Here is a 24,325-nt window from a genome sequence, read left to right as displayed (position 1 = left end):
AAGCCGGGTCAAGTCAAGTTCTTCAAGGAAATAGAAATTGAAGCACCAAGATAAGAGAAGACAGTACGAAGAGAGAGAAAGTAGATCTGGTTTCTCAATTCTCCATCTTCTACCTCCGAGCATCATCCGGCGACATCGCCACTACCAATGGACTCTTCGGCCTCCAATTAGTTGACCCAGGCTGCGTCATCCAACGATATCGAAAGTCAGCACCACATGTTTCCGACTGCGAATCCGGATCTACACCCAACCGAGATCACAGAATCGGGAGCGATTTGGGGATTTAGGGTTTCGAAATCGAAAGCGTCGTCGTTTTCGAAATGGCGTTGGGCAAGGTGAAGGAGCTCGTCTCGTCCAATCCGGTAGTCATCTTCAGGTTCTCTCTACCTCTTCATCTTCTTCTGTGTGTCTATATATATAGAATTGTCGATCGTTTTGAACCAATTTGGAAATTTGACAATGAGATTTTGTTTCGCAGCAACAAGCTTTGTCCTTACTGTGTTTGCGTGAAGTAGCTCTTCGTTCTAAAATTGGGAGTCCAGTACAAGGCCATTGAATTGGACCAAGAGAGTCAGTACCCACTCTTCTCCTTTCAAATTCGTATACTCATTATTCTTATATATTTGTATACCGTATATCTGTACATGTATCTACTTATATATGTATAGTTGGTGAAAATCTTGATTAATGTTTTTGAGTTTGTGATGCAGTGTCTGTCTATATATGCTTCAAACTAAGGTGATGTAACTAGACTTGGATTTTGGTTTCGGTCTCAGTTGGTTTACTTGGATTTTGGTTTCGGTCTCAATTGATAGAGTGTACCAATTGGTGGAATTCTTCCTGAAGCAGGGCAATAGAATGGTGTATTTCGGTGATATGAACTGGTTCCCACTCCTCAAGCGATCCAAGACTGTAAGCTCCTTTTTCCTTCATTTCATCTTTAGTGATTTTTACTATTCAATTTTGGCTTTTGATTCTCGCATATGTGGTTGTTGATTGTCATACACTGAGTTAGAGAGATAGACAGAGAGTTGGTCTCAGAGAGAGAAGACCACCGGTTTGATGGTAGAAACTTTAGTAATGGACAAAAACATAGTGTTGTAGTTTTTGGTAGTTCAGGAGAAATTAGAGTGGTTTGAAATAATAGGGAGGTGAAGAGAGCCTCTGGAAAGAGATCTCAAGGAACTACGACTTTTGGAAATGGTGAAATCTATTTGTCTTTTTAGGTCATGTCATTCAACCATAAAGTGAGTTGTTCACAAGATTTTCATAAAAGTTACAAGTAATAGCCTAGGTAAACTGTGGGATTGTCTTAGGTGCAGTAAGTAAAGAAGATAGCAAGGGGAATTCTCCCCTTAAAAGAGGTTTGTCAAGTTTAGTCAATGTGACTTCTTCATTCTTAGGGTGGGAGGATACCCTTCCCTTGATAAGCCTTAGAAGACACTAAGCTAATCATGGAGTGTTATCTCCAAGAGATTCAATTGGTTGTATGTACTGATATCTTTGCTTTACCTAGCGGCTTAAGAGAATATTAACACTTTTTAATAGTTATCCATTCATTAATTATTTATGATGTTCATCTTGCAGGTACAAACAAAGACTCTAAGCAACAGATTAGCCACTTTATTTTCAGGTATACCTTCATTTTGCTTCAAGATGAGCTACTGTTTTTCAAGTTGCGTCTCTATCAATATTTTGCATGTTTTTGCAAAATACATAGTAATCAGAGAGTATAATTGAGGAAAGTATTTTAGATTTAGGGTTTATGGTCACAGTTGCTCCAGTGTTGTTACAGTTTATTTTAATATGGTTATTCCTAAGGAAGCTGAAATTATATACCCATAATACAAGCTTCTCTCTAACCGCTTTGTATCCTTGCTTTGTTTTCCAGGGAGAGGAGACTAGAGTTGTTTGCAAACTGGAGAGCTAAGGGTGGTGTTTTCTTGATTGGCTACTCCATTTTCAGAAACTTATCCCTTGGAACCTGTAAGTTAATTTTATGCTAAATCCCTATATTATGGGATTCTTTTGATTTCCTAAATCTCTAGAGAAAGCATCTACAAATTGTCACTCAAAGATTTAACTCTTGAAAACGTTTCTTCAGGGTAAATTCTTTGCTGTTAAATTTTTGATCTTGATTAAAGGGTAATCATTGGTTTTTGAACTATTTTATGGGTGTTCTGTTTTTGCTTTCCTATTAATTGAGTGAGTGCAAGTAATGATGTTGCTAAATGAGTCATTAAGGTGTTGTTGCTTACAGTTTTGAGTGGTATCGAGTTTCAGTGACTTGAGGAACCCTTTTGTGGAGCAAGCAGTGCAGTACTGTGTGGCTGCTGCTCGAGCAACACTTGACAAAGACAAGAAGGATTCGTTAGAGAAATTACCATTGCAAGGAAACGCAACACCCTGTAACAAAATAAAGGTAGTCGATCTGCAGATTATATAACCTTTTTCTTCCTTTTACCTGTCCAGTTGTCCTTTCATGTTAGCATGGCTAGGTTAACTTGCATTGATATATCTTCAAATTAATGTAAAGCAACTTTGGGGTTAATTGGTCTGATAATGTGCATTACAGATGGATGACATAGAGACACATCATTGGAAAATATAAAACGTCAAAAGGAGGGAAGAATAGGTTATATATGAACGCATTAGTTCCATTTGACTTCAGTTTTTCATTACTTGTCTTCCTTTTTATTTCATAAAGTAAATAGGAGAAATGCCAGTTTTAGCAACAGGTAAGCATATACAAGTAATTATTTCTTTAACTGAAAAATTTAACTTCTTCCTTGCCATTTTTCTTAGGATCCTGCACATTATCTGCTTAAAGAAGATGATTCCCCTTGCATCTTTGGGTCTATTGAGAAGCAGAGATGGTCATATGCATGTGCAAAGCAATTGATTGAAGGCTGATATATGGTTAGTCATCCCTTTGTTTTCTTTTACCTCTATTTCTAATTTTCTATGACGTCTCTGTTATATAGGGTTGTTATAGAAGAACCTAATCTTTGTTATATAGGGTCTCCGTGTATGCATAAAATCTTCTCTTCTGCACACACATGCTGCCAAATCCCTTGTTTGTTTCTGGTAAGATCTTGTCCCTCGCCCTCCGCCGTTTCTCTTTCTAGGATTTCTGTTTTCTTTTTCTTCTTTTCTGGCAATCTTTCTAGGATTTTTCTCCAGTTTAGTATACTTTTTTCCCCTATGTGCAGGTCTGCTTAAAGAAGCTTTCTGGATAAAATGGTGAAGCTGTTTATCTTCGCAGATATTCGTAATTTCCTTAATGTAAGTCTTTTGGCCATAAGGGCCAAGCTCTTTATCTTTTCAATCTTCTCCATTTTTTTTTCTAATTTTAGGTAGGAAAGCTTAGTTGTTTCCAATTTGACTTGTGTAGTTTTTGCATTTTATCAATTTTGTCCAACTTTTTTATCTACCTATTTTCCCACATGTTGAATACTTAATGAGCATATATTATTGGCCTTTGAATATTAGCTTGCATCTTTCATATAGACTTTGTTCTTTGATATGATGTATTTTAAATACTTAGCCTTCTGTCTTTTTCATCAGGTGGCTAGTGGATGATGATGTTGTACAAGATTATGATTACCAAGGTTGTTTGGTTCTTTTATACTGAAAAGTAATTCTCTCTCAACCCTGTCCTTTTGGTGTCAAGTTCAAGCTCTTTTCTAACTCTTGTTTTGGGTGATTAACTCTTGTTTTGTTTCCTTTTTCCTATAACTGAGTTGGCCTTTTTTGTTATATATTTCCTAAAAGTCATTCGTTGTTTCTTTCCATTTGTGAATGTACAGATGGTTTCAACAATGAAGAAGTCGATCTTTGATGAACAAACTAACAAGGCCTTAAGGAAATTGCAAAAGAATGCTCAAAAGAAGAGAAGGCATCATGATGTGGTTCGAGCTGAATGGGCAAATCATGTTATACAGTTCTAACTTTGGTTCTGTTTAAGGTAGATGAGTAGCACTTAGAACTGCTTTTGTGCATTTATATACAACTGATGGAAAGTGTTGGTGAGCTTAAATTATGCATGCAGTTGCTCTGTCTAGCTACTCTTTCTTTACCTTATAGGTTTTTGACTTGATGCACTAGGTAAATGATCGAGATAAGATGGTTTTTTGGTTCTCTCGATCATAATGTAACTGTTGGCTAGGTTTAGAGTTGGAACTATGGATTGTATTTTGGATGATGTTGATGCAATTAATGAAACGTAGCCATCATTTTCAATGCTGATTTTAGTCCAATTTTATGGTTTTGATGATTGTAAATGACTGAAGTTGAAATGGTTGAAAGGCAACAAATATATGAAGGTTTATGTTATATCAAGAAAATACAACACAATTTATGTTGTATCAAGAAAATAGAAACAACAGAAACAAATGATCATCTGTTGTTTCTACCAAGTTCAAACAACAGAAAAGTAGAGTTCAAAGAGCTCTCAGACAACAGAAATAGGTGGTTGATATATTGTTTCTACCAAGTTCAAACAACAGAAAAGTAGAGTTCAAAGAGCTCTCAGACAACAGAAGAAGGTGATTGATATATTGTTTCTACCACGTTCAAACAACAGAAAAGTAGAGTTCAAATAGCTCTTAGACAACAGAAGTAGGTGTTGATATGTTGTTTCTACCACGTTCAAACAACAGAAAAGTAGAGTTCAAAGAGCTCTCAGACAACAGAAGTAGGTGGTTAATATGTTGTTTCTACCAACTTCAAACAATAGAATTATGTTGTTGCATACGAAATCAGTCAACATATAACTGTCGTTGTTCTTCAAATCAGACGACAGAAGCATCAACTAAGCTTAATATTAGTTCAATCAAACGACAGAAACAACAAAAACTCCGTCATCTTACATTAACTACATCGACAGTTATTTTTGAATCCGTTGATGAAGTTAATTTCCAACAACATTAATATGTAGTTGTATGGTGTTTCAGACGACAGAACTTAAACTGAATCTGTCGTCTGAGTAGCTTATAAACGACGGAGAATATCTGTCGTCTGAATGGCTTAGAGACGGCAGCCACTTAGACAACAGATTTTTACTTCATCAGACGACAGATATGGTCTGTCGTCTGAAGCATTTTTTGGCATAGTGAGAATGTCCGTTTGAAACGCATGATACCTTTCCAGAATGGGAACGACAAGATCTTCAAGACTCACTTCAATGAGCCCTATCAGATTTAAGCCAAAATGTATTGTCTTAATTATCCGATTCGTGATTTAATATTTTTAGGTTAGTTTTACATTCTTTTTATTTTAGGTTTTCTAGTTTATTTTGGATTTGTTTTGTTTTAATCAGTGGGCTTTAGGGTTTCATTGTTAGTCGCCCTAGGGTTTCTTTTCCCATATATAAGCAACCTTAAACGGCTGCATAACTATCTTTTATCATATTATCAATCAAAATTGAGAGTTTTCTCTTTTATCTCTGGTGGACTCCAGAATTTTTGTTTTAGGTTTATTACTTGTAAACCTAGGGTTACTTCCGCCCGCGTCAATACATATATATATATATATATATATATATTATATATATATATATATATATATATATATATATATATATATATATATATATATATAAACACACACACACACCAAATTTGATTGAATTGGATATCTCTAAGCTTCGCCCCCTCACGGCTAGACCTGATGTCTACAAGAAAATTAGTCCAACATATCCCACAAATGTCAGGCTCATATGCATGCTTATCTCCATTGCAATTCATCCATCACATTTTGCAGATGTTTCCTACTTGAACTTTGTTAGCAACATTTTGAGGGAGGATAGAGACACAAATAGCCGCTTGGCGTTTGTTTTGCATATGCATCTTGTTAAGTTGGCTAGCTTATCCGGAAAATATTCCCTAAATTCCCACTTTTAGTAAGAACAAAGCTGAAACCTGCGCCCGAACGGTTGTTTGGCTTAATAGCATGAACCTGACAGTTTAGGCTAATTGTAATTTGCTGTTTTCAAGTGGGGAGTGTTGCTTTACACAAGCTTAATTGAGCATGGAAAACATAATTCCAAATGCAAATATAACTACAGGTCTAAACGGCCACTACTCTTACATATCGTCCATTTCAAATGTTCTTCCTCCACGCATATTAATGTCCGCAAACAAAGGTGAATTCAGTCATTCCTACGCCATGTCTAGTCAAAGCCCCCTATAACTTTGCGGATCATTGCCATAACATCCGAAAAAAAACCACTCTAATGAGGCTCCCTCAATGGCAGAATCAGATAATCAAAAGCCTCACGCCATCTTCATCCCCTACCCTCTCCAAGGCCATGTAATTCCATCAGTCGAGTTGGCCATCAAGCTCGCATCACGCGGCTTCAAGATCACCTTCGTCAACACCCAATCCATCCACCACCATACCTCGAAAGCGCAGCCGAAAACCGGAGCCGACCTCTTTGCCGCCGCACGTGAAGCCGGGCACGATATAGACTACACCACCGTCTCCGATGGCCTCCCCGTTGAGTTTGACCGCTCCCTCAACCACGACCAGTTCATGGCCTCTTTGTTGCACGTGTTTTCCGCGCACGTCGATGAGGTGGTCGGGAAACTTGTCAAGTCCTCGGCGAGCACCGTACCTGTTACTTGTCTGATTGCCGATACTTTCTTCGTGTGGCCGGGCAAGGTTGCTAAGAAGTTTGATCTTCTTTATGTTTCGTTTTGGACGGAGCCTGCTTTGGTTTATTCACTCTATTATCACGTTGATCTTCTTCGAAGAAATGGTCATTTTGCATGTCATGGTAAGTTACGTACTGAAGCTTCATGTTAATTCTTGAAGCTAGCTGATGTTCATGGTTAAACTTAGCTTGTGTCTTTTGTTAGATGTGCGGGAGGACAACATAGATTACATACCTGGAGTGAAATCAATTGATCCCAGGGACATGATGTCCTATCTTCAAGAAACTGATATAACAACTGTGTGCCACCAGATCATTCTGAATGCCTTCAAGGACGTTAGAGGAGCACATTATGTCCTATGCAACACAGTGCAGGAGATCGAATCCGAGACCATCGCACCCCTCCATGGCAAGATCCCCTTCTATGCAATTGGTCCTATTTTTCCCAACAGGTTCAACAAGAGCATCGTTGCGACTAGTCTGTGGTCCGAGTCGGACTGCAGTCAGTGGCTGAACACCAAACCCAATGGCTCAGTATTGTATGTCTCATTTGGTAGCTATGCACATGTCTCCAAATGTGACCTTACAGAGATAGCTAATGGACTTGAACTCAGCAAAGTGAACTTTGTTTGGGTACTCCGGCCGGATATTGTTAGCTCGGAGGACACAGATCCGCTGCCCTCTGGCTTTAAAGAGCGGATTAGTGACCGAGCTATTATTATTCCTTGGTGCTGTCAGAAGTCGGTCTTGGCGCACCCGGCTATAGGAGGGTTTTTGACCCATTGTGGGTGGAATTCTACATTGGAAAGTATTTGGTGTGGTGTACCATTGTTGTGTTTCCCTTTACTTACTGATCAATTCACCAACAGAAAACTAATAGTTGATGATTGGAAGGTTGGGATTAATTTATGCGATCGGAAAGTGGTCAGGAGAGAGGGTGTTTCAAAGAAAGTCAACCATTTGATGGATGAGAAATCAGGGGATGAGTTCAGGAAAGCTGTTGCCAAGGTTAGGAAGACATTGGAAGATGCATCGACACCCAATGGATCATCTGAGAAAAATATGGACACTTTCATTAAGGATCTAAAGGCCAGGATTCGGAAATAAAAAGATTTGAGTGATATTAACGCAAGTATAAGTCACTGTTTATAGTCGTTCATTTTCTGTATAATCTGTGTAGTACAAGTCACTTTCCTCGCCTGTATTTACAAAAATTATTACAGCTGCATGAATGATGCTCAGCTCAACAAAAACAAACTTAAGAAGAAATACGGACTCCAAGAAGTTGACAACAATAGAAAATAGCAGCAGAATCTGCTTCCTAAGTGTTAACCATATCATTAATACTTCATCAACGGTTTTTCCAAGGCAAAATTGCATATGCCAGAGACAATTTTACAAAATGGGTACCAAATAAAGCACATGGCAACTTCATTCATCTCGCATTGTTCGTATCCCGATTACACTTGAAAATCTTATACAGGAACTCCTTTTTCCCAACTCGAAAGTACAGTAAACCAAAGACGAGAATACGATACCCAACTGCCATTAGAAACAAGACCAATAAATTTTCCCACTTGGAATTACTGTCCATAGAGATGTCATATGCACTTCGAAGCGCTTGATACCCAGAGATGGTCCGTACCTGCCCAACTGCAAAGGAAGTCCCAAGGTACTCATTCTCCAACAGCCCCTATTACATGTTGAAGGTAACTGATTATTATTCAGTAGGAGATATTGAAATTAGCCAATTAGTTCCTGAATACAAATTACTTGAACGACAAATGTGAAGAAAACATAGCAATGCTCTTCTTTTTGTTTTTGTTTTTGTTTTGTTCTCTCTCTTTTTCTGGCCAAATTTGAGAAACTCATTGAACAAGGTAGCTTAAAAACAGATTTTTTTTCGTTTCTATTTCCCAGTATTGTTAGGCACAGATGAAACCTCTTGCCTGTATAGAGTAGGTGTGGAAAGCAATATAGGATATTGGATATGTCCACACTGGTTTGGGCAAAGCATTTCGAATTCTGAAATAGCCCGCAGATAGCATCATTATCACCTGAAATGTGTATATTTTCAGTGTAAGATTAGAGAAGCCTAGGAAATTAACAACAAAATATAAAATTACACCACATTAGAAACTAATTCACTAAAACAAAAATCTTTTTCTCTCATCACTTGCTATTAAACACCACAAGCACTTATACAGCAATAAAAATTACTATCTCTTTTTGGGGAGGGGGAGTGGTCTATACTTAATCAAGTAATAAAATTCTCGTTAAGGCAAGATGGCTCAATACTGAACATGTTGAAAGAGGAAATTTCAGGTAAGATCTTCATTGAGATAGAAGAACTTACTTGTACAGATAGTAGACTCAAGGTGCTCCAATAAACATCTTGCCATAAAGAAACAACAACTAGCATCAATCCTTCATTTACTAAGAGGCACATGAAGAAATTTAGCACGAAGTACATCAACAAGCTGAACTCATCTCGCAATCCTATAAGGAAGTAGAAGACGAGACTTGATGAAATAGAGATGAGAAACAGGAATGGGATACTAGAGAGAAGCTGCCCAACTAAAAAGACTAGTGCCCCCAAGTGCTGATTTGATTCTTCACTCGCATATATCTGCACATAAAATAACAGTTTGATCAGAACAAACATTCAGATGAACCTAAGCCAATCAATTACATTACTAATTATAGTCCAAGTTTTATAAAGATGAGAAGCCTTCATTACTAATATCAAATTTTTTTTTTTTTTGCTACTGTTTTCACACGTCATATATATCTCCTTATATAACAAGACCCATATACAGCCACGTCCATATCAACATTTGAAGAAACTGACGAATTAATTAACCCATATACTGCCATGTCACATTTGAAGAAACTGATGTACGTACTGAATTAACCCACATCCATGCCCCAGTTTGCAAATATTTATTTCTGTGATCATCATGTAAGAGATACAAGGATCTTATACGCAAGCCTGGAATAATTCACCACAGTTAAAGAAAGTTCACAATTTCCTTGTGAACACCAGTCACATACACTAGCATTGATATATACCTATTACCATAATTCTTGAAATACCTTTAAAACTGCAAAAGTTCAAACAGAAAGATCAATCCTATTGGAGGCTAATCACAGTTCACAGATGACTACACTTCCAATACAAACAACCATAACATTTCGGTTTCATCTGTAACAAACCATAAGACCACCATAAATTCGAAATATTAATGTATGAGACATTTTGCTTTTGCCTTCCATATTCAACCATAACTTGGCAGAATTTCACACTCCTTTATAACCAATTAGAGAAAGAACAGAAATCTGTGTTACCTTGACTTCTTTCATAATTGCAGGTACTCCAGCAATGCTTAGTAGTGCAGTAAATGAAACAAACACAAATATGGCTGCAACTCTGGTCTGCATAGAAAAGGTAAAGAACAAAAAACAGTCAGATGCCACAGAAGCAAACAGATATTGTGGAAGCATGTGATATGAAAACAGTAAGCAACATTTTCCAAAAAAAAAAAAAATTGAAAAAAAACTTATTTGTGTTTGATATAAAAAGTTTAGCATTATGAAGGGAATAATTAATGAAATAATCAGTGAATAGATTTCTGTAGCATGTAGTAATTGGTTGAACTAAAACCCAACAATGCTAAACAAAACAAATCAAATTACACTCCAACTGTTATTAGCATATGAAAGGTGAAGAAAAAGAAAACTAATCTCTGATGCAACACAAGCAAACAAGAACTTGTCCAAAACCAGTAACAGGTAATTATTATATGTTTGATATGAACAGCTCATAATTAATTCAGGAATATTAAGAGAAACTATTAACAGATTTTGCTATAGCCATACAAGCGTGCTAATTTCATGCAGTCCAATCAATTGGAGGTTTAGAACAAGCAGAGCAGTCCATCAAATCTTACTTTGAAACTTCCTTGCAGTATCTGAATCCTATAGGTAGCCTCAAGGTCACAAGGTGACAACTGACAAGGCAGTTGGGTTTAGGGTTTTTTCAGAATCTCCTTCCATAATTTTTAAGTACAGAGGGACCAATCACGAGCACCAGTAACAGATTTTACAAAGGCCATAATAAAATAGTGGTACTCTAATTTTTTGTTAGAAATAAATTCTGGTATTCATTAAAAAAATTAATAAAACTAGAACTGATTGATCTTAAGATGAGGCACCGGACTGGACATGTTACATATGGTGATTATAAGACACAAATTCTGCTATATTACTAAAATGAAAACATAAGAATTATGAAGGAATATTTCGTATTGGGGAAACATGAGAGGTAAAGCTGATGCTATACGTGACCTTTGTATCAGTGTTTACTAATAGGGGTTCAATTACAAAAAGTTTTCATTAAACGAAAATTAAAGAGGGGAAAAATCTGGCAAAAGATGCCAGTGATATCCTGTTCTAAAAGTGATATTAAGATACTCACCACAACTGAAGACAAAGAATGCCCTAAGCCAGAAAATGCTGTACCAACAGAGAGCGTAAAAATGATATAAAGAATAAGTCGAAGCCAGTAGTATTTCCATTCCCTTGACATTATCAATAACGATCTCCAAGTTAAGACTGCTATCCGTGTAGCACTGCCAGCTTTTCCCTTGCTTTTAAGTAATGGACCTTCCTGTTGAAGCATGTGCATATTGGAAGTCAACAAAAACCATAGAACCTATCATACTCTTTCAATATATGCATAATATGTATGTATATTTATGGACCCCAAATTAGGGACTGCAAGATGAATAATGAGACACTAGTAGTTATGATGGACAAAACCGAAGCTGCAAGTGTGTGCAGGCACCCAGAATTAATTGTGTATTAGATAATAAAATGTCAAAGTTGTACCTTCTCTGTGAGTCTTAGTATCATATTTTCAACTGCAGCAGCATCAGCTGATGATCTATAAGTTGCTTCAAGGGTGCGTATTGCCACAGCCGTGTCCATGTTTACGGATGAGAAGTCCCCATTGTCATCCTGTCATCACGTTGCAGTCAAGGCATATGTCACAAAGTAATACTGGTAAATGTCTACCTAAAGTTTAAGATGTAATTTATAGTCCCACAAATATCATGGTAATTGTATACAAAGTCCAAGTCAAAATACAGGATCAAAATTTTTTTTGAATAAATTAGTGTACTGTTTTATTATAGCAAAAGTTTTACAAGGCATCTTTAATGCAATCAAGCAATAAAAATCAATAAACTGTGACCTGCAAGCATTTACCTGCCAGTTCTTGCACATTGCAATGATCCTATCAAAATCTGTATTTATTGCACGCAGAAAGTGATCGGAAGGACTTTGCATAATCGGACAAGGAAATCCAGCATTTGAGAAGTGCTTCATCATCATAAGGTAATTAAGTTAGTACTTCTTTACAAAGCTAAATTACCTTCCAAAATGATAAAGCGTAGAAAATGAGCTTCCAGAACTTTAAAACATAATCAGTTTCCAAAAATGTTGTCAAAATGAAACATGTGACACTAACAAGGAATTAAGGTTGTCAAAAAAATTTATGACTTGCATAGTTCAGGTTCAGCTGGTCCAATTTTAAATTTCGATGCAAAATAACTTACCTGCAAGCAAGACAATGTTTCTCCAAAGAAAAGGGTATTTCCATTAGAAAGCAGACAAATCCTGTCAAATAGGCCAAACACTTCTGTGCTGCTCTGGTAAATGGTAAATATAAGAGTGCAACCTGTACTTGCAAGCTTCTTCAATGTAACCATCATCAGAAGTGCAGAGACACTGAAATGTAAAAATACTTCAGTTATGGTACTGCAAGAAGCAAATAATTTGCCATAGAAACGCAATTGTTGACAAGCATGCAGTAGCTGTTGTAAGTATCTATGGGTAAATGAGACCTAAATAATCAATTCAGTGATTCTGCAAGATCTCTTAAAACATGAATACTGCAATAATTTAATGAATGCTGGTTACATTAGCCAAATGATTGTTGGGTACAATTGCATCAAGTAGATGTCGTACCATACCCAAACTTTTTATATTTCAGAATTCAGACCACTTGACCACTTGCAATTTCTTGAATAACATAGTGCAACTGGGTCAAATGCTCCCATGGGAATAAGTTGGTTGCTTGAATTATACAAAAATACTCAAAATTTTTGAATAGTGCTTCAGGTCAAGCCATGCTATTAGATAACTATACATAGGGCTGTGCACCGTGGAATTCATAGAATCCAGATAGAATCCAAGGACAGGGTGAAGCAGAATAACATTTACCTATCAAGGTGATAAAGAGGCTCATCTATGAATAAAACATGAGGCCTCATCACAAGCTCTCGGGCAATGCTAACGCGCCTTCTCTCTCCATTAGGAAGGCCTTTCATATAACAGTGGCCACCTATCAATCTGTTTGCATAATCACCCAGTGACATGGCATGAATAGCATCCTCTACTACACTCTTTTTCTGACAAAAGAAACCAGGCAGCTGAAGGAGTGCCGAATAATACAGAAACTCCCGAACAGTGAGAGATCCAATTAAATTGATTTCTCTCTTAACAAAACCCTGCAAATTGGATTAACAAACGAACATCAAGCAAGAGACCAGATGCAGAGTCAAAACCAACCAAAACAATGATCGTTTTACTGCATTACAGCATAATGGACTACATTTCTTAGACAACCACTGGACCCCAAAAGCTTAAGTTTCCAAGCCAACAACCAAATGTCAAACTTACACCCTCCCAAACAACCTGCAGGGGAGAGGCAGAGAGATAAATGCAGAATAACACATATAGGTTAAGCCCCCACCTTTAAAAGTTTTGGAATCATGTATTTCATATAACGAGAATATTTATCAAGAGCTCCACCTAAAGGAGGCAACAAATAATAATTCAAGAAGAAGGTGTGAAAACTAACTTTCAGGAAAACATAAAGTTCAAAGGGCAAAACTCTAAGCTCCAGTCGAGAAGAGTAGAAACTCATGATGTCGACGAGGCTCCATGGGACACGACCACAAGCTAGGTTTTAAATGCACACTAACAGAGGCTGGGTTCAAGACCTGACTTCATGCTAACTCAGAACTAAACTGACCCAATCAGGCCAGCATAGGGATTATTCATTTGCTATGCCTTGCTTTAATATTACTTTTATATAGACTTCAGATTACCAATCTCTAAAGATGAATTACTCACAAAAAGGATAAGTATTTAAACATGATATCAGATCATACAGATTTTAACAACCACTACAAAGTAAAATAGAATTCTTCCCATTATTAATTACTGAAATTTCAGAATCAAATATTCTGCAGAAAAAAGCCCATGACTAATGTCAAACAACTGAAATTTTATCGCACTGAACTAATTAGACAGCATATGGTAACATAATCAGTTGATGACTTGAACAACCAACCTCACAAGTAAGCACAATTGAGTGGGTGATAGAAACCAAAGAAAAGCAATAAGTGGAAGAATGATGACACACACACAATGTACCAAACGATTGGGCTTCATTTGATAATGATGATCGATTTGCAAAGCAAACATGCTACATTAAAATCAGATATGAATTTTAAATAAATCCCAAGATTAATTGAGTAATAGCAGGATAAGATACAGAAGAATGCATCATTGGAAAGTACATAAAACACACAACAGAAATGTAATGGTAATGTGAAACTTACATATGAACCATATGGCATCGATGATTTTGCACCGTTTACAAACACTTCACCATACATTTTGGCTGATTGAGGCAGTCTTCCTAGAGCAAGGCAAACAAGCATTAATACTTGGCACTTATGCATCCAAAGATAAGAAAAAGACAGAACTCTAAATGCTAAATTTTGTAGTAACAGTGCGTGTATGAAGACCTGCAAGTGCTCTTAGTAGTGTGGACTTCCCCGATTTAGCAGGACCCATAATTACTGTTATAGTTCCTGGCAATGCATAACCATTTGAACTCTTCACAACCCTCTCGGAGTACTTTCTTTTTCCTTTTATTGTAACAGTCAAGTCCTTCCACACAATTGAAGCCCCTGCAATCTTTCTCACTACAGTTGCACCCTCCGGTAATGGTGGGGATGGCAAGGATCCACTATTGAGCTTTGAAAGCGATGGGGAGACCGGAGTGGTTGCAATGTTGATGGAGTCACCTCCTTCTTCCACCCTAACATCAACATCTGTATCCTCCCATTCAGGTGAATCTTCAAATGAGATTGGTTGTCTGAGTGAACCAGGTTTGCGCAAGTAGAAAAAATTACTTGAGGGCACCCTACTTGCTGGACTGCTTGCTGATGATGAAGAAGACCTATAATTATCTGACTGTGACTGTATTTCTTCCATTATCTTCTCCCAGATAAGAAGACTTCAATTCATTCTACAATAACTTTTGTATCAGCAACGAGCTTGAATAACTAGACTTGTTGACATAATTGTCAAACTCTGTTATCAAGAGCCACTGCCAAATCTTTGCCTGTCAAGCTGTGGGAAAAGAATCACTATATAAGAACCCGAAAGAAATGATCAAACGCAAAGCTAAACTTGATTTGGAAAAAACATATTGAAAGGACTTTAACAGCAGATTTGAAAACTTTGTCTTCAAAACTTTCCCTAAAGGGCAATTCCCATTATTGTGTGTGAAATACCCCGAAATCAAAACACGAACCATCAAGCTCCAAAGTTGTATTTCCTCATTTATATCTCAATTCTAAGAAAAACAACAACGTGAATGTGAAACAATATCAACATTTTAAGCAACCAACGAAACAAAACTGAAAGAGGAAAACAATCCATTTACTTTCTGTATCCAAGACCCACGTCCATTTTCTCAACTTGACATAAACCCCAAATACAGAATGCTTTGTTGGGTAGCTGAAAACCCAACAATGAACAATAAAATTGAAAGGATAGGAACCCTGAATATCCTAGTATTCTTATTCACTCAACTGAGACCGTTGCAAACAAAGCATTCCCTCTTTCAACAATGCTTAAAAGAACCCACTTTGGTAAACTTAAGCTCCCTTCCTCTGGAAAAAAGATCAAAACAGCACCAAAACACTAAACCCAGAAATGTGTGTGCACTGTTTGTGTTCATTTTTTATTAAATTTTCTCGGATACCAAACAGAAACAGAAGCTGAAACCCAAATCCAACTTACTTCGAACAGTTATAGTAAAAGCAGTAGAGAGCATAGAGAGAAGACAAACCTGGATCTGAGTGAGAGCTTCTAGTAGTGTAACAGTGAGAGAGAGCCAGACAGACAGAGCAAACAAGTTTAATCAGTGGATTATTCGACCCGCTTTTTCGGGGCTTTGCATCTCTCACTTTATCTTTTTTTTTTTTTTTTTTTTTTTATTCTTTTGCTTTCTACGTGTTTTCTTATTTTCTAATCCAACACAATTTCTTGTAGTAGTAATCATTCATTAGGGCATCCGACACGCTTTCTTTTCAAGTCCAGCCTCATCTCGTGAAATGAAGTAATATTCCCGTCAAGTAAAGGTAAAGGTTTCAAAAGAAATGTAACGCAACATGCTAATCATACTCCTAATCATCTCCATTAATCGTACACACTCTCATGTAGTCATGTCCAGCCCATCACAACATGCTTGGTGCACTTTCACATGTTATGGGACATGACCAACGTACATTTGTGGACTCTCGAGCCATTACGCGAGAATGGGGATTGCTAGTGCGTTGTGGTGCGGAAGGTTACAAGATTTCACGAAACCTTTAGAGCTCAAATGTCTAGTGTTTCAAGGCGTCTTCAGAGTCAAAGACCAAACTTATTGAAACTTGAACTTCTTGTGAGCTGCTAGGCCTTCTTTAATTACTGTTTGCAACTGCAAAGCTTGCATCATGGTGGTTCACACTTAGGGTGAGGACGGTGGTCAAGTGACAGCATCCTCCATGGGATCGCCTGAAATGTAATGTAGATGGTGCATTTGTGAGTGGTGATCGATGTTTATGGTAAAATTGGTGGCGTAGTCAAAGATGGGAATGCATGGTTAACACATCTCTCTAGAGTCTCCAAATGTTTTTATTTTTATTTTTTATTTTATGATAAAAAGACGACAATCTTTATTGAATGATCAAATAGATAACAGTTACAATGTGAGAGTCCAATTTCCCAAACATTTGTAGAATTAAACAGCACCCACCCAAGAAACACATAACCGATAATGCGAACCTTGATTTCACATTTTTTGTCTCCTGTCTTATTAGTTGTAAGTCAATTTATACTTGTATGTTGTCCTCCATTTCTAGCCTGAATCAGCTTATTGGGACCTTTGCAAGCCCTGTTGTCCACTGTAATGACTACTTGGTTTCTTTTCCTTTTCAATAAAATTATTGACATTTTCCCTAAAAAAGGGAAGAAAAAAAAAAAGAGCATCTCGGTGGGTTTTGTGTGGAATTCACACAAGTTCTTAGTCCTTACACGGTGAATAATGCATACATTGCAAAGATGATGTTAATAATTTACTGAGCTAGCATAGATGGAAAATGTCTATTGTCTAAGAAATTAAATTATTTCTCAAACAAGTTGACTAAGTATTTGGGGTTTTCATTCAATCGATCACACATAGGAGCTGTATTTAGAAAACTGACGAGGAGTTTCTTCATTCCATTCATCACCTAGATAAAAAAACAAAGTAATAAATTCAATAGTAATCATCATGACTCAAAACTATACTTAAACCTAATAGCTAATATAAGTTTCATCATCCCATTCCCCTTCCCTTAAATCTCTATGCATGCACGAGTTATATATAGTCCCTCTCATAACGTGCATCATATGTATGTAGAACTCACATCACATACTGGGGAGACGTAGATACATAACCAACACAAACAATAACTTATGCCAACCATAAGATCTACCACATACATATATAAGAGGTACAAAATCATATACAAGCCATCTCCGAATCTCCATAATCATCTCAAGGTTTCTTGGTGTGCATATCGGAAGAACAGCCTGCAGAGTTCACGAACCGGCTTGGAGCGGAAGCATGCCTAAACCCTTTCGGCATGCAACCTTTGACTTCCCTCCCATGAAAGACTTGTTGCTTGTGTTTCAAGTCCTGAGGCATAATGCTCACATAACGATCTTCTCCCTCAGTGACCAGAGGCCTCACCATTGTGCTCGGAGCGCTGGATGGGATGTTCCTCGCAGCCATAGACACATCAAAACAAGACAACAATAGTAAGGAATGTATGATGACAACAATGTAAAGAACAATAGTAGACATGTTTCTGAGGTTTTTTCTTCTCTGAGATGAATGAAGATATTGAAGTTGAGAGGTTTGAGAATTGAGAAGGGGGGTTTAAGGGGTTTTATATCATGTGGTTGACATTGTGGAAAAGGAGGTGAAATTGAAAAGGGTCTTAAATGGGCTCGTGAGTAGCTGAACAAAGGGCACAGCTCATTGCAAGCACTGCATTACTTTGATGGTGTGGAGGTGGTGAGTGGGTGTGTGGTGGGTGCTAATAGAGTTCCTTTAGACTATAGAGGAAGGAGGATGCCCGTGAATTTCTGCCATTGCACACATATATAATGCTCCAAATCTAATGCTTTTCAAGGACCTTTTTTTTTGCTTCTCAGAAATAAAAATTTCTGAAATTTTATTTTTTCAGAGAAAGGTGCATACCTTGTGACATATTGATTTAGCATTTGAAAAATATCTGGCTGTAAAGTGTAAACCAACCCTTTCAAAATCAGATCCAAGTAACTAAAATATAAGTTTTAGATAAATTAAAATTACTTATAATTTATGATGATTCAAGTAGAATGTCATGTATTTGTCTCGCATAACATCCAGTTGTTTACCCATATAAAGAAATTACTTTCAAACTGTATATGAAGGATCTCACTAACAACATCTACCCGGAGAGGGAAGAAGGAAACTTTAATGTAATTTATGAAAGCATTTGCTTGTTGCAACCCAACTTTGATGAACTTTAATTGAACACTCTTTGGTATAATGTCACACTCTTGCAGAGTTGGGTGAATTCACCCAGCAAATACACTTTAACTTGAGAATTGAACCTCTTAATTCCATCCACACAGTAGGACATATATTTATTCCAGTGATAATTAATCTGCATTCATTCTTAATTTCTTACCATATAGTATTAAATACCTCTTTCTCAGTTTTTATGTGTAGGAAAATGACCCATGGAGTCACAGATCAGGTCCTAATGTTTTCACCAATTTCCCTACCAAGAATAAATACCCTTCTTGAAGCGCTCCAATAAGGGCAGTGTTGAAATTTATATCCAATGTCAGGGGCAATTACAAAATAGCAGCCAAGATAAGGCAGTTAGGACCTGGGACATGGGGAGCCTGGTGTTAGAAACACAGTAAATGATGATGGAGTTGGCTGTGAGGAAACTACCAGTTCTCTCCTTCCCCAAGAGTAAATTGTCCTTCTTTCTTATTTATTTGAAGCAAGATTCTTAGCCGTTATATATATCTTTATTGTGCACCTGCATATCTTCCCATTTTATGTGTGTGTTAATGTAATGGAAGTGAAGGTTGTTGATTGATTATGTTTAAAGTTGGTAGGTAAGAAGTGTCACAGAAGTGAGACAAATGAGATAACCATGGATTGGAAATCACCCATATCAGCATTGAACTTATTGGGGCTTTATTTCTGTATTTGGAGAATCATAAGAAGTAGCTTCCAATGATTTTGTTGTTCCACCAATACCCATTGATTGTACTCTTTATGGTGGAAGGTTGCTGTTGCAATGCGTCTTAGAATTAAAATGGAGATTGAATGTGGCTCCTTGTGTTACTAATTCTTCATTCAAGTTATTAAGAGTTGTTGAGAGGATACCCATAAATGGGGACACTAAAGATTAATATTGGTTAATGAGTAGTGAATTGAGTAATTGTTTATGGATGGTGATTCTTGGTTTGTTGGGTGGAGGTGAAAATGAGTAGAATTACTTCCGGGCTGAGAGTTAGGTGTTTTTTTTTTTAAATTTGGTTGATACTTGGTTTTGGTGAGTTGAGATAGTTTCTTGTGGTAATATGGGTTTAGAGATTCTATCAAGGGAGACCATTGTTGAGGAGTTGGGGTTGGTGGGAGCAAGATGGTGAGATTTAGGATTTAGGTAGAACTGGTATGTGTTTAGTAGGGAGCAAGATGGAACTTGAAGAATGATAAGGCTAGAACATAGGAGACCATTATGAATAGTCCATAACTAAGATTGCTTGGATCTGATGGTGATTAGTGTATCTATTGAAAGAAGCTGATGTAATCTATTGCTTAAAGTAAGGGATGGTAAACAATTTAGTATCTGGGTATAACTATCAAATTCAGTTGTGCAATATCTTGTACTTCTGTCTGGATTTAAGGCTTGTGGTATGAAAAATAAAACATGTGGGTATGCTTACAGAAACTTATATAACAGGTATAATTGGATTCACAAATCATAACATGATGACCTTTACAGGTTTCTGTTTTCCGTCCATATTCTTAGTGGCGAAAGTCTGGCTTCCCAGAAAATAAACTACAATACTTGGTGGTTTATGCAGATGCTGTCAGTGTTGTTAACCTTATCTCAGGTACTAGTCAGGTTCACCACCCCTACTATAGCATGAACTGTCAAATGCTGAGCTTCATCATGTGGTTGATAGATTGGCTTCTTTTGGGCTGCACTAATTTTGGCTCTCCTCCTAGTTCACTTACCCTTCTGTTGTTTGAGGATAGGTATAGTGTTTCTAGGGCCAACATATTTCCTTGGTACTGTTAGCCGTTCTCTTTTGGCCTGGGAATCCTTCAATATATGCATTTTACTCTTATATGCTTTTTGGTGTGTGTGTGTGTGTGTGTGTGTGTATTTATTTATTTATTCAAAAATGATAAAGCTTTTAGCAAGTTAATATTTTGATTTCATCGTCATTAGGATTTGTTGCTTGGCTTAGGATAGGGGAGCAAGGTGGTGATATTTAGGATTTAGTGGAGCTGGAATGTGCCTAGTAGTAAGTAAACTAGAACTTGAAACATGCCAAGGCTGAAAATATGTGTGGTATTTTGAATTCCATAATTAGAGTAGCAAAATTAGAACATGAAGTGTGCGCTTCTGATAAGTGTATCTTAAAACTGATGAATCACAATATAATGACATCTCCAAGTACATGTTTTTGACATCTCCAAATTTTTAAGTCCTGGAGGTCAAATTGCTATCCTTAAGAGAGTCAGGCTGTGTTAGAAAGAATTGGAATGCTGGTTGGTCAGCATCATTAGTTTTCTCATAATTGAAATGCTGGTTAGAAATAATTGGACCAGCTGGCTTCACCATGTGTTCCGAGAGACTAACATGATAGCTGAAAGATTGGCTTCCTTTGGGTAAGGTTGGATTTGGGCTGCTAGTTCTCTTGATTTTGTTATTTAAAGATCTGTGTAGTGTTTCTAAACCCACTATTGTTCCTGGTTGGTCTTTTATGTCTGCATAGGCCCTCCATTACCAGTAACAAAAGAAATCTGATTGCTGATCCTTTGACTCAATAGGCAGGACATTGGTTTAACATTGCTCCCTAGTTCCTCTCACCAAACCAAAATAGATAAATAAAGAAATATGTTGCTCCCTAGTTTAATATCCTTTGGAATCTACTGTTGCGAATAATAGCACCATCTAATTTGGCCTGGGAATACTTATCTTTTGCATTTTTTTCAATTCCTCTCAAGTCTCACCAAAACAAAATAGATAAATAAATATGTTGCCCCCTAGTTTATATCCTTTAGAATCTACAATTGCGAATAATAGCACATCTAATTTGGCCTGGGAAATCTGGAATACGTATGTTTTTTACATTTTCTTCTTGTATACTTTTTGTTATATAGATTTACTAGTGATGAAGGTTATGGCGATTTAATATCTTCTTTTCTTCATCATTACGATCAGTTGGGACTCTGTTCAGGTTGGATCAAACAAATATTTTTTCTCTCTCATCAAGTCAGACATCGTTGTGTCCATATCGTATAACTGTTCATGCATCTCATCATTTAGTTTTCCTTACTTCCATCTGCTTTTGTATTTCTATTCTTTGAACTCAAAAATGCCAATCTTGTTGCATTTCAATCGGCAAAATACATACCCCGGAAAGTTTTTGACTCTAGTTTCAATTCTTCAATTCCTAGGTTCTTTTTGTGCAATGATGTAAACTTGATGTGACATTCTAGCATTCCTTTTACGCTTCAGGCTGGAATACATGCACTTTGGTTGTTAGTTATACTATAGCTACAACATCTAGTTAAACTTGGGATAATTATCGATCAGCAAGCAAGATTTTAGATCAGATGCTTGGAAATTTTTTTTTTTTTTGTTTTTTTTAATTTTTTTATTATTATTATTGATTGACTAGTGCTTATATTTGATATTTCTTCTGACATGGTGATCTTCAATGCACTCATTACCCATTTTTGTTCTTCATCAGTTGATGTAAAGCCACAAGAACAAAGAAGAAGAGTATCTTTTGTATCTTCTGCTCTACCCGAAACAGTGGCTTCAGTGGCAATTGCTGCTACAGTTGTTGGTGCAGCAGCTACCATTCTTGTGAGGAGAAACAAAGCTGCAGAGGCAGCTGAGGTATATGCTTAATTTTAGAAAACCAAAACTCTTAGCTTTATGGCTGTTTGTGTAAAAAAAAAAAAAAAATTAATAATAATAATAATAAATTTAAAAAAATTAATAAATTTTTTTTAAAAAAAGCTCTTAGCTTTAGATAGGCTCATTTTCCATCTGCTAAAGCTTTAGATAGGCTCATTTTCCATCCGGCCTACTTACCAAAACTGAACTAAACATTACTTATAAAAGAACGTATATATAGTTCATAGATGGCATTTATAAAAGAATGTATAGCATTTATTTGGTTGTAGAGAAAAAACTGACCAAACCACATTATCTTTTCCTGTGCTCGAGCTTTCTATCAACTTAACCCCTTTTCAGAAGTGCAGGTGCCTATGAAAGACTGTGAAGCCTGTGGTGGTTCTGGTATATGTCCTGAATGCAAAGGTGAAGGCTTTGTCCTTAAGAGACTGTCAGATGAAAGTGCTGAGCGGGCAAGATTAGCTTCTAAGAATGCAGCCACTCGATACACTGCAGGGTACATACACTTTCTTTCGAGCTTTTGTCAACTTTCTTCATCTTTTCTTTTTTTGGTTAAAGCTTTGCTCATCCATTCTCTCAGTTTTTTATTGTTTGTAAATGGTGCCAGGCTTCCAAAGAAATGGAGCTACTGCACAAAGTGCTCTTCTGCCCGATCATGCCGTACCTGCGATGGCCGTGGAAAGATAGTTTTGCTCTAACCATCTTTCTTAATTTAGTAGCGGCATGAGAGTGTGCATATATGACTTCTTACATCTAAGAATATGATCGGCTTCTAGTTGGGAAGATTTGTAGTGAGAACTCATTTTTTTATGTTATTTGGTTGTTCATCATGTGTTGGGTGATGTACATATTATGTTGTGCAAAACTTGCTAAACCCCCCTATATGATTATAAGGATTGTTCGAAACCGTTTCATTAGAAGGTAGGAGAAATACTAGGAGTTGATAGCAAGCCATCAAGTGATAATTACTAGGTGGAAGCGCAATCCCACGAAGGGTGATCAACAATGGTAGGGTAAGTGTTCTGGCATGGTGTTGGTCGTGTTGGGTTTTCTGCGTTTCCCATATTGGTAATTATTGGTCTTTGGATCCTTCTTCTTGGTCTCTCTCTCTGGTCTATTCACTTGATAATCCTCTGCTTCGGAGACTGATAGGTTGACATGAGGTAGATGATCTGACTCATGCACCTGTAGAAGGAAATTTGGCTCCAAAACGAGTTTGGGTAGCAAATTGTCTCTTTTGAGTGCACGAGCGTGCCAACACCTTGTGGTGTAGTTGTCGGGGTGTCCATTGACCTAACTTCTTCTCAAACACTGTGGACGAGGAGAGCCCCAACCTTGTCACTAGGTTTTTTTCTCTGCCTTTTGGAAAGGGACTTTCATCTTACAGATAAGGATTTGTGATGTGATCTCTTGTGTTCACCGAATCGATACTGAACGTTGTAGGTTAAGCAGAGCAATCACTGGGAAGTAGGAGAAAGCACGGGTTTGTTAAAGCGTGACTTTAGCTTCACTGGGTTGCGAGGGCGTTACCCTTACTTTGCTGGTTTCAACTAGGTTGAAGGTATGCAGGCATCATGATTTATTTATTTACAATATTATATGGCTAACCATTAGGTTTTCAACCTTGAGCCTGTTGTGCGTCTCATCTAATTTTATACATGATTTTTTATATTAAATGTTGGGTTATAAAGATTCCTATGACATGTGTTTTTGATGTTATTAGATTGAACCTTATATATGATTATTTGTTGTTTTGTTATCAGTAGTTTGATGAGTAAAATTTACACATCGAAAGTTACTGCAATATATATATATATATATATATATATGGAAATGGAATTAGGTTCCATTATATTAACGACGTCTCTCCGTCAAGCTAGAAGGATTTGAAAATCCTTCATAATACATCGCAAAATACAATTCAGTCTGCATAAAGCAGAGCCATCTAAAAAACTAAACCAAAACTAAAAAAATGCAGAAAATAAAAACCCTACACCTATCCAGTAGAAAATAAGAATTCAAAACGTTTGGAATGCTTCAATAA

The 24,325-nt window shown here is 37.0% G+C and overlaps 3 protein-coding genes and 1 long non-coding RNA gene across 5 annotated transcripts; 3 read left to right on the top strand and 1 right to left on the bottom strand.

Annotated features, from left to right (window-relative positions):
• Window positions 1-235: 235 nt before the first annotated feature.
• LOC133728252 (uncharacterized) lies at window positions 236-2,900 on the top strand. Its single transcript, XR_009855706.1, has 8 exons — window positions 236-376; window positions 479-570; window positions 711-738; window positions 850-912; window positions 1,588-1,633; window positions 1,892-1,986; window positions 2,284-2,422; window positions 2,576-2,900. It is a non-coding gene; the product is annotated as an uncharacterized LOC133728252 (long non-coding RNA).
• Window positions 2,901-6,125: 3,225 nt separating this feature from the next.
• On the top strand, window positions 6,126-7,779 carry LOC133731803 (UDP-glycosyltransferase 86A1). Its single transcript, XM_062159221.1, has 2 exons — window positions 6,126-6,778; window positions 6,861-7,779. The coding sequence occupies exons 1-2, from the start codon at window positions 6,250-6,252 to the stop codon at window positions 7,760-7,762; spliced, it is 1,431 nt and encodes a 476-aa protein (XP_062015205.1). The 5' UTR covers window positions 6,126-6,249; the 3' UTR covers window positions 7,763-7,779.
• A 119-nt stretch (window positions 7,780-7,898) lies between these two features.
• On the bottom strand, window positions 7,899-16,026 carry LOC133731802 (ABC transporter G family member 3). 2 transcript variants are annotated; one of them, XM_062159220.1, is made up of 13 exons: window positions 15,870-16,026; window positions 14,536-15,145; window positions 14,347-14,426; window positions 12,941-13,227; window positions 12,274-12,445; window positions 11,924-12,037; window positions 11,546-11,674; window positions 11,133-11,324; window positions 10,004-10,090; window positions 9,012-9,284; window positions 8,605-8,712; window positions 8,301-8,348; window positions 7,899-8,197 (listed from the first exon to the last, which is right to left on the bottom strand). In XM_062159220.1, the coding sequence occupies exons 2-13, from the start codon at window positions 15,005-15,007 to the stop codon at window positions 8,087-8,089; spliced, it is 2,073 nt and encodes a 690-aa protein (XP_062015204.1). In that variant the 5' UTR covers window positions 15,008-15,145; window positions 15,870-16,026; the 3' UTR covers window positions 7,899-8,086. The 2 variants fall into 2 exon arrangements, with proteins under 2 accessions (XP_062015204.1, XP_062015203.1); XM_062159219.1 differs by having other exon boundaries at window positions 7,899-8,348.
• Window positions 16,027-18,955: 2,929 nt separating this feature from the next.
• On the top strand, window positions 18,956-23,111 carry LOC133727868 (uncharacterized). Its single transcript, XM_062155275.1, has 4 exons — window positions 18,956-19,079; window positions 22,109-22,260; window positions 22,629-22,777; window positions 22,889-23,111. The coding sequence occupies exons 1-4, from the start codon at window positions 19,028-19,030 to the stop codon at window positions 22,977-22,979; spliced, it is 444 nt and encodes a 147-aa protein (XP_062011259.1). The 5' UTR covers window positions 18,956-19,027; the 3' UTR covers window positions 22,980-23,111.
• The last annotated feature ends 1,214 nt before the right edge of the window (window positions 23,112-24,325 follow it).

The sequence above is a fragment of the Rosa rugosa genome, chromosome 2 (assembly GCF_958449725.1).
Source record: "Rosa rugosa chromosome 2, drRosRugo1.1, whole genome shotgun sequence".
NCBI classification, from domain to species: domain Eukaryota; kingdom Viridiplantae; phylum Streptophyta; class Magnoliopsida; order Rosales; family Rosaceae; genus Rosa; species Rosa rugosa.
The sequence above is the reverse complement of the archived record's forward strand: the minus strand, read 5'-3'. Positions and strand labels throughout refer to the sequence as shown.

Bases quoted from the DNA above. Each gene is read 5' to 3' on its own strand.
- LOC133731803 (XM_062159221.1), top strand. From the start codon at position 6,250: ATGGCAGAATCAGATAATCAAAAGCCTCACGCCATCTTCATCCCCTAC. The intron at 6,779-6,860 runs GTAAGTTACGTA...GTCTTTTGTTAG, and splicing joins TGGTCATTTTGCATGTCATG to ATGTGCGGGAGGACAACATA.
- LOC133731802 (XM_062159219.1), bottom strand. From the start codon at position 15,007: ATGGAAGAAATACAGTCACAGTCAGATAATTATAGGTCTTCTTCATCA. The intron at 12,446-12,940 runs GTAAATGTTATT...TTTACATTTCAG, and splicing joins CCTCTTTATCACCTTGATAG to TGTCTCTGCACTTCTGATGA. The intron at 9,285-10,003 runs GTAACACAGATT...TTTTATGTGCAG, and splicing joins CAATTATGAAAGAAGTCAAG to ATATATGCGAGTGAAGAATC.
- LOC133727868 (XM_062155275.1), top strand. From the start codon at position 19,028: ATGATGATGGAGTTGGCTGTGAGGAAACTACCAGTTCTCTCCTTCCCC. The intron at 19,080-22,108 runs GTAAATTGTCCT...GTTCTTCATCAG, and splicing joins AGTTCTCTCCTTCCCCAAGA to TTGATGTAAAGCCACAAGAA. The intron at 22,261-22,628 runs GTATATGCTTAA...TCAGAAGTGCAG, and splicing joins AAGCTGCAGAGGCAGCTGAG to GTGCCTATGAAAGACTGTGA.